The sequence below is a fragment of the Haliotis rubra genome, unplaced genomic scaffold (genome assembly GCF_003918875.1).
Source record: "Haliotis rubra isolate DU_JTF1 unplaced genomic scaffold, ASM391887v1 Scf170, whole genome shotgun sequence".
In the NCBI taxonomy this organism is placed as follows: Eukaryota; Metazoa; Mollusca; class Gastropoda; order Lepetellida; family Haliotidae; genus Haliotis; species Haliotis rubra.
The window spans coordinates 1,313,330-1,322,212 of NW_025765670.1; the positions used below are offsets into that span (position 1 = coordinate 1,313,330).

Consider the following 8,883-nt stretch of genomic DNA (forward strand, 5'->3'; position numbering starts at 1 on the left):
AACTGTGGTGTTGCTTTATACAATCCACGAAGAATCTACATATTAGTTTCCGTGTCTTAAGGGGACGGGATGTAGGTCAGTGGTTAGGCGCTGACTTCGGACAACGAGGTCCGGAGTTTGAATCCCGACAGATGGTCTCGACATCTTCTCCGTCGTAGAGAACAGGCTAGCTATTCTCGAAACGTTCGTAGGCCTGCGAACTTCTTTAGCCCATTCTTAACACATTGGCTACGATCAATGTTAAGAATTCTTAGGGCTACGAACGTTTCGAGAATAAGGGCCCTGGTTCACAGGCAGTAAAGATAGGCTGAATCTGTAGTACCTGCCGTAGCTCACTGCAGTCACATACCCAAACTGGAGGTGCACAGTTTCGCCCCGCAGTAACTGGAAACTTGTTGAAAACCCAATATTTTTAAAAGAGTAAATTTTGCTCAGTACAAAAAGCCCACAATAGAGTACTTTCGAAAAATATGACGTCCTGATGGTAGAAAGACGTGACAGTCCCGGAATAATCTAATACTCAATAATATTGTGTAAATACGAAACGCCCACACCAGAAAACACACCGTCTCGACTTGCCTCGACTCAGATTCTGACGTTCCCGTGAAGGTCCGGGTTAGAATTGATCTTCAGTAACCAATGCTTGTCGTAAGAGGCGACTAACGGGATCGGGTGATCAGGCTCGCTGACTTGGTTGACACATCTCATCGGTTCCCAATTGCGCAGATCGATGCTCATGCTGTTGACCACTGGATTGTCTGGTCCAGACTCGATTATTTACAGACCGCCGTCATATAGCTGGAATATTGTTGAGTGCGGCGTAAAGCTAAACTCACTCACTCAGATTCTGACGGGTGTGAATGGCACATCAACGAAAACCATAAGCATGGATCACTGAAAATCAGTGATGACACCAGGTGTTTGCAAAATTTGTAAGCATGTACTGTCGCACCGGTAGACACCCCCACTCGCTGTGACCCAACTAAACAAAAGCCCGTATGTAATCCCTGGTCATTCCCTGGTGTTCATTCACGAAGCACTAGGACGCATATTTTTAGAAGCGCCCTGTAAATGACTCGTTTGACGCTACCGGAGTGTTCTATTGTGAAGAATCTACATCTAAACAGTCACTCGTAACCGTGTTCGTCCCATTCGTAAAGAGATTGAGTACAAATGTGTATTTTCCGATGTTTTCTAGAGCACTTCTTTCAAATAGAAGTTGTTAATAACAACAGAACGGTTACATTAATTCCATCAGAACAGCTTGCCGTGTTCGTCCCGTCAGCAATAAGTATGAGGAACGTGTATTGACATACACATGACTATTAATTTAATATTACCTGAACCTAACGGCATTTAAAATATTTTTGGTGCAAACAGGTGCTCATATCTGCATACCGGAAGGCACATGTAAAGCACGTGCGTCACACATCATCAAAAGCTGTGGATCGCGGGTTCACGTACTTCGGAGGCGCCAAGCACATTGGGGTATAAATGTCATAATTGCAGTATATGCACTAGTTAACAGATAGAAAATATAACCTTTCTCGACATGGCAAAACGTAGACTTTCAGAAACACGACTTAAAGTTTTGACATGCATGACGTAGGGATGTCCTGTGCAAACATCAGTGCTAACTGGAACATTAATCACTCGGTTATTAGTGTGACTGCACGTGGCAACCGGTGAACTAAAGGATCGTCCATGACCTTCAACGCCGAGGTAGACCAATCACCATGATGACAGCGACCGAGTCCTAATCTGTCTGGCAAGACGCAACCCCATGACGGCTGTGAAGAGTGGGAGTCCAACTCTCCACCAGAACCATCAGGAGGACGCTGCAGGCTGCTGGTCTGAGGATGCGTCGTCCAGTCAGACGTCCCATCCTCACAGACAGACACAGGCATTAACGTCCTGCGTGACGCAGGTTCCTAGAAAACCGCAACTTGAAGACAAGGCGTAGGGGGTCATTGGTCTAATGAATTTTCTACACGTTACCAACGGCCGTTGTCTCGTATGGAGACGTAGTAGCGAGACACATCATCCGGAAATGATCAATGTAGCTGAACCTTTTGAAGGTGGTTCAGTGATGGTTTGGGGTTACGTTTCGTATGACTGCAAGATGGATCTCATGGCAGTATCTGGGGCACTTAATGTTCAATTTTATCATCAGGCAGTACTGGATACCGACGTCGTGCCACATGTTGATAACCACCTCCTTGCCAGTCTTCCGATATTCATGAATAACGAAGCTAGACCTCACCGTTCTCATCTCAACAACGCTATCGAAACATTACCAAAGCCCACAAAGGAGCCCCTATATGAACCCTTTTGAACATCTCAACGCCAAGTTAGAACTAGAGATAATCCTGTTCAAAATCCGCAGTAACTGACTCAGTAATGTGGTCGCCAGTGCCAGATATACAATCACATCAATCATTATTTGAACTGTCGGATAATCAGATGGGTCAGTCATGGTGTCCATACTTTCCTATTTGTGTATTCCTCTCTGATTGCAAATAAATTGTCACCAGATTTCAGTCAGTTTTGTTTCTGTTTTAATGAATGATGTTACAGTTACAATTTCTATACACGCAATTAACAGCTTAGATCGTGTCCATCAGCAGTTCCGAGAGCGCAATCTCCATAAACAGTTCAGAGAGCAACATCTTCATCAGCAGCTCATAGAGCACCATCTCCATCAACAGCACAGAGAACACATCTCCACCAGCAGCTCAGAGAGCACCATCTCCATCAGCAGCTCAGAGAGCACCATCTCCATCAGCAGCTCAGAGAGCACCATCTCCATCAGCAGCTCAGAGAGCACCATCTCCATCAGCAACTCAGACAGCATCATCTCCATCAGCAGCTCAGAGAGCACCATCTCCATCAGCAGCTCCGAGAGCATCATCTCCATCAGCAACTCAGAGCATCATCTCAGCAGCTCAGAGCACCATCTCCATCAGCATCATCTCAGAGAGCACCACCATCAGCAGCTCAGCTCAGAGTGCACCATCTTCATCAGCAGCTCAGAGCACCATCTCCATCAGCAGCTCCGAGAGCATCATCTCCATCAACAACTCGGGAGCATCATCTCCATCAACAGCTCAGAGAGCAACATCTCCATCAACAGCTCAGAGAGCATCAACTCGATCAAAAGTTCAGAGAGCACCATCTCCATCAACAACTCGGGGAGCATCATCTCCATCAGCAGCGCAGAGAGCACCATCTCCAGCTCCATCTTCATCAGCAGCTCAGAGAGCATCATCTCCATCAACAACTCGGGGAGCATCATCTCCATCAACAGCTCAGAGAGCAGCATCTCCATCTCCATCAACTCGATCAACAGTTCAGAGAGCACCATCTCCATCAGAGCTTCGAGTGCCATCTCCATCAACATCTCGGGCAGCATCACCGCAGAGAGCATCATCTCCATCAGCAGCTCAGAGAGTGCCATCTTCAGTGCATCATCTCCATCAGCAGCTCAGAGTGCACCATCTCCATCAGCAGCTCAGAGAGCACCATCTCCATCAACAGTTCAGAGAGCACCAACTCTATCAGCAGCTCAGACAGCATAATCTCCATAACAGTTCAAAGAGCACCATTTTCCTCAACAGCTCAGAGAGCATCATCTCCATAAACAGCTCAGAGAGCACCTTCTCCATAAACAGCTCAGAGAGCACCATCTCCATCAACAACTCGGGGAGCATCATCTCCATCAACAGCTCAGAGAGCACCATCTCCATCAACAACTCGGGGAGCATCATCTCTATCAACAGGTCAGAGAGCACCATCTCCATCAACAACTCGGGGAGCATCATCTCTATCAACACAGGTCAGAGAGCATCATCTCCATCAGCAGCTCAAAGGCACCATCTCCATCAGCAGCTCAGAGAGCATCATCTCCATCAACAGTTCAGAGAGCACCATCTCCATCAACAGCACAGAGAGCAGAATCTCCATCGGCTCAGAGAGCACCATCTCCATCAGCAGCTCAGAGAGAACCATCTCAATCAGCAGCTCCGAGAGCACCTTCTCCATCAACAGCTCAGAGAGCACCATCACCATCAACAGCTCAGAGTGCACCATCACCATCAACAACTCGGACAGCATCATCTCCATCAACAGCTCAGAGAGCACCATCTCCATCAGCAGCTCCGAGAGCACCATCTCCATCAACAACTCGGACAGCATCATCTCTATCAACAGGTGAGAGAGCACCATCTCCATCAGCAGCTCAGAGAGCAACATGTCCATCAGCAGCTCAAAGGCACCATCTCCATCAGCAGCTCAGAGTGCACCATCTCCCTCAGCAGCTCAGAGAGAACCATCTCCATCAGCAGCTCAGAGAGAACCATCTCCATCAGCAGCTCAGAGAGCATCATCTTCATCAGCAGCTCAGAGTGCACCATCTCCATCAGCAGCTCAGAGAGCACCATCTCCACCAACAGGTCAGAGAGCACCATCTCCATCAGCAGCTCAGAGAGTGCCATCTTCATCAGCAGCTCATAGTGCATCATCTCCATCAACAGCTCATAGAGCATCATTTCCATCAACAGCTCAGAGAGCAACATGTCCATCAACAGCTCAGAGAGCACATCTCCATCAACAGCTCAGAGAGACATCTCCATCAACAGTTCAGAGAGACCATCTCAATCAACAGTTCAGAGAGCGCCAGCTCCACCAGCAGCTCAGAGAGCATCATCTCCATCAGCAGCTCAGAGTGCACCATCTCCATCAGCAGCTCAGAGAGCGCCAGCTCCACCAGCAGCTCAGAGAGCATCATCTCCATCAGCAGCTCAGATTGCACCATCTCCATCAGCAGCTTTGAGAACACCATCTCCACCAACAGTTCAGAGAGCACCATCTCCACCAGCAGTTCAGAGAGCGCCAGCTCCACCAGCAGCTCAGAGTGCACCATGTCCATCAACAGCTCAGAGAGCAACATCTCCATCAACAGCTCAGAGAGCCCCATCTCCCTCAACAGCCCAGAGAGCATCAGGGGCGGTGGGGTAGCCTAGTGGTTTAAGCTTTGGCTCCTCACGCCGAAGACCCGGGTTCGAATCCCCACATGGGTACAATGTGTGAAGCCCATTTCTGGTGTCCCCCGCCGTGATGTTGCTGGAATATTGCTAAAAGCGGCGTAAAACCAAACTCAGTCAGTCAGTCAGTCAGTCAGTCAGAGAGCATCATCTACACCAAAATAATGATTTTCTACATTTTATGCCTGATGTTCCTTATTCTGCGGACGTGTAGCATTACCTTGTATCAAAACTTTAAAAGCTTTACCTTCGATCGAGGAAAGTACGCATATCTCGGAAACGTATGCCCTGTGTTCTCTGACTTATTAAAAAATGATATGCAAATCAATACCAGAGTTTCCAATACGGGCTTAAGGCGTATATAATACTGCTATCTCTCTTATGATACGGAAAGATATATTTGGTGTTAAAAGTTTACGTATTTGTATCGCACACGACACGAGGCCAGGAAGGAATAGGTCCCCAGATATTTGGCGAGAATATTTCTGAACACGCCACGAATTATTGTAATAAAGTTAATGCCTGCTGCTAATGGTTTGTACGCCTAACTGGTACAACACTAGTATGTCCATACAGTCAATTAGTCAGGGACCGGAGGCATCCTTATCTTAAGATCCATATAAAATATATTGCTGGGCATGGGTCCAGCAAATGCACCACCAAATCCTCTAACTATAAACTTTTAATGAAATTCACAGAAAGTATTTAAAAAGAGCAATTGGTATTTTGTGAACTTCAAACTTCAAAGAATTTGCTTAACATTTCACAACCTCGGAAAGAATCTTGGTCCACATGGCGTGTGTCACACCACGTGGTGGCCATAGATGCAGTGACATATCTATTTCCTGGCATTCAGGACAATTGTTCAACTGCGCGTCATCTGATGTTTACTGAGAAAACAATACGCGACATGCAGGACTTCCTCACTGAGAACATCTCAGCCTTTCCGCGAACATCTGGGATCACCAATAGTTGAAAATGATTCATAAACACATGTTCATATATAGTCTGTTTCCAACAGTAGTACTGATGTTGCTTTTATAATGAATGTCTCTTTTTGTTGCTTTCATTATAACATCTAAATAAGCAAGGACATCCTCATTCTGGTATATACATGTATTTACTATACTATTAATAGAACCGTGACCTCAATTGCGAATGTACTGACGTTGTGTTTGTGTTTTCTTTGGAATTCTTAACTTTGAATAGTTTGTGTGAAGAAGAGGGACAAGTTATATGGCTTGACAATTTCTTCAGTGCCATAGGTGCGACATCTCTGTGTACATGCTCACTCGCTTGAAGTGTCAACAAAAAAAGTGTCAATCCACGTAACATGTTCCTTTTTTCAATTCTTGGTAAAACAAACCTTCACACGATCGCGACTCAGCACACATGTGGTGCTAAATTCGCTGTTCAGTCGCAGTCTGGGTGATGTTTCTTTTGAACAGTAGTGTACGAAAGCAATCTTCGAAGCTCAACAAAGAATAGTCACAGAACCTTTTCAATTTCCTGATGGCAATCACAGCATTTAGATTGCTTTGTTTAGGAAACAGATGGTCTATCTGTTCTAGGTGTTTTTGTAGACACAAGATCCTGTTCAAATATGTGTAATTTGGCTTTTTGAAGACAATTGCATCAATTGTTCGGTTTTAGCCTTTATAATTAATTTACAGAACAATTGCTAACACTTACAAAGGAACTTGTGAGAAAATGCAATGAGCGGTTTATCCGAGTTCAGAAAATAATGTTATTGGAACATAGATAATTCAATTGTTATGTTAATGCAATGGTGCCTTTTCAAGGAATGATGCACGTTTAATGACTTTTCACAAATGTGTACAGCTTTAGGAAAACATTCTCTCTCAACTTCTGAACTTACAGAAGAATAATTTTCTCAGAAGATTTCAACATTTTTTCTCAGTGCCAGAAGTAATTTCGGCATTGTGATGTTTCTAAGACTGACATTTAAATAGAACCTAATGGAAGTCTGTCTTGCTCTCACACATTCGAACTGACGTTTCCAATTTAAAACGTCATTATTTCGCTTTCGATGAGGGAGTTAATTTCATGTCGGTTTTGTTGTTAAATTTCGTCCCATCGTCATAATTATGGAGCCTTCGTGGAGAGTTGATTGTCTACATAATGAGCTGATTAAGAAAACACAGAGAACGAGATTAGATTCTTGAAGTCTACGCTGATTGGCTGAATGGTCAATGGCGGTCGACGCCTTTCCGGTACGCCAGTTCTCATCAATAAATGATGATGAACCTACAATTAGCAATGTTGTCTTTTCTTCTCACAGCTCGGCTAATATTTGCATTTGCAATTTGTGTCATTCTTAAGGACCCAGTGAAGAGATTTGTTCCCTCTCCAATGGTTTCCCTCGAGTGTTTTCCTAGACGAACAAAAACAAATTTGGAACCCACGTTTTTGTTTCCGACTTTCAGTGGCGAAGGTATTATCGAACAAGGGAAATGTTGCTTCCGGCGATGACATGAGGACTAATTAATCCTCTAATACTCAATCACGGCATCTGACATGTGGAGAAAAAAACAACGAAATATTCCGAGGTTTTCTTTAGTTGCAAGGATGTCCAGAATTGGACACTTCAGTTAGAATTGGATTTGTCATCCATCTTAAGTTCTCTTAGGTAAAAATAGTCAACAAATGACACCGATCCAGTGTTATTTTTGTTTCCTCTAATTACATCACGGGCCTTTACGGCAGTGGTGAGAGCGTCCATGATGTGGAATTAGTACATGGACTCCAGCAGGACCAGAATACGAAGGGTGACATAATAATGACCAATTTATGGATAACAACTTGTTTTATTTTGTGAATGGTCAGGCTCGCTAACTTGGTTGAGTATTGATGTCTATCACTGGATTGTCTGGTCCAGACTCGATCATTTACAGACCGCCATCATATAGACATAATACTGCTGGTTTCGGCGTTAAACAACAAACCAACCAACAAACCAACCAACCAACCAACCAACCAATCAAAACACAGCTTTGATTATTTACACGAAAAGTATTTATTATCTCGTACATCATGTATATAAGTATAAAGCTATGTTCAGTTTCTGTAGTAAACTAGCAAGTCGTGACGTTGAATACTGAGGAAAGCTAATTGACAGAATCAATTATTTATGGACTGCCGTCACATAGCTGGAGTGAGTGAGTTTCTTTTTACGCAGCTTTTAGCAATATTCCAGCAATATCACGACAGGGGACACCAGAAATGGGCTTCCACATTGTACCCATGCGGGGAATCTAACCCGGGTCTTCGGCGTGACGCCTGAACGCTTTAACCCTTACCCCACCGCCCCTGATACAGGGAAATTGCCTGTAACCATGGAGACCTCATCACACTGCAGGTCCTGCTAGACTTCCACAGTTTTGTTAGTAAGTTAAGGCCACTATGAACTGTAGGCTACCCACTGCCCCTGATACAGGGAAATGGGGCCTGTAACCATGGAGACCTCATCACACTGCAGGTCCTGCTAGACTTCCACAGTTTTGTTAGTAAGTTAAGGCCACTATGAACTGTAGGCTACCCTACCGCCCCTCATATAGCTGAAAGATTGCGAGGTGCGGCGTCAGTCTACAAACAAACAAACAAACCAAGGTCACCATCACTATCTACGGCTGCCAAAATAATTACACAGTGACAGTGCTATTTGCAAATGGCATGCACCAAGAAGACCACCCCTAAATGTAATCATGTTCACTGTTAATGTGATGATGGTGGCAAAACCTCATTTCCAGTGCAACCGCTATGATATGCTGAATACTGCTGTCTACAGCCGAAGACGACTTGGCATTGTACGAGTGTGACC

At 44.7% G+C, this 8,883-nt stretch overlaps 2 protein-coding genes across 2 annotated transcripts; one reads left to right on the plus strand and one right to left on the minus strand.

The window, feature by feature from the left end:
• The first annotated feature begins 1,783 nt into the window (after nucleotides 1–1,783).
• Nucleotides 1,784–3,578, plus strand: LOC124272553 (serine-rich adhesin for platelets-like). Its single transcript, XM_046707763.1, has 2 exons — nucleotides 1,784–1,959; nucleotides 2,606–3,578. Exons 1-2 carry the CDS (start codon nucleotides 1,784–1,786, stop codon nucleotides 3,576–3,578), a joined length of 1,149 nt encoding a protein of 382 aa, XP_046563719.1.
• Nucleotides 3,579–3,855: 277 nt separating this feature from the next.
• LOC124272555 lies at nucleotides 3,856–4,251 on the minus strand. Its single transcript, XM_046707764.1, has one exon. It carries the CDS (start codon nucleotides 4,249–4,251, stop codon nucleotides 3,856–3,858), a length of 396 nt encoding a protein of 131 aa, XP_046563720.1.
• Between the last annotated feature and the right edge of the window lie 4,632 nt (nucleotides 4,252–8,883).

Excerpts from the sequence above, each read along its gene's own strand:
- LOC124272553 (XM_046707763.1), top strand. The coding sequence starts at position 1,784 with ATGACGGCTGTGAAGAGTGGGAGTCCAACTCTCCACCAGAACCATCAG. Across the intron at positions 1,960-2,605 it reads CCGCAACTTGAAGACAAGGC|CTTAGATCGTGTCCATCAGC; the intron begins GTAGGGGGTCAT and ends CGCAATTAACAG.
- LOC124272555 (XM_046707764.1), bottom strand. The coding sequence starts at position 4,251 with ATGTTGCTCTCTGAGCTGCTGATGGAGATGGTGCTCTCTCACCTGTTG.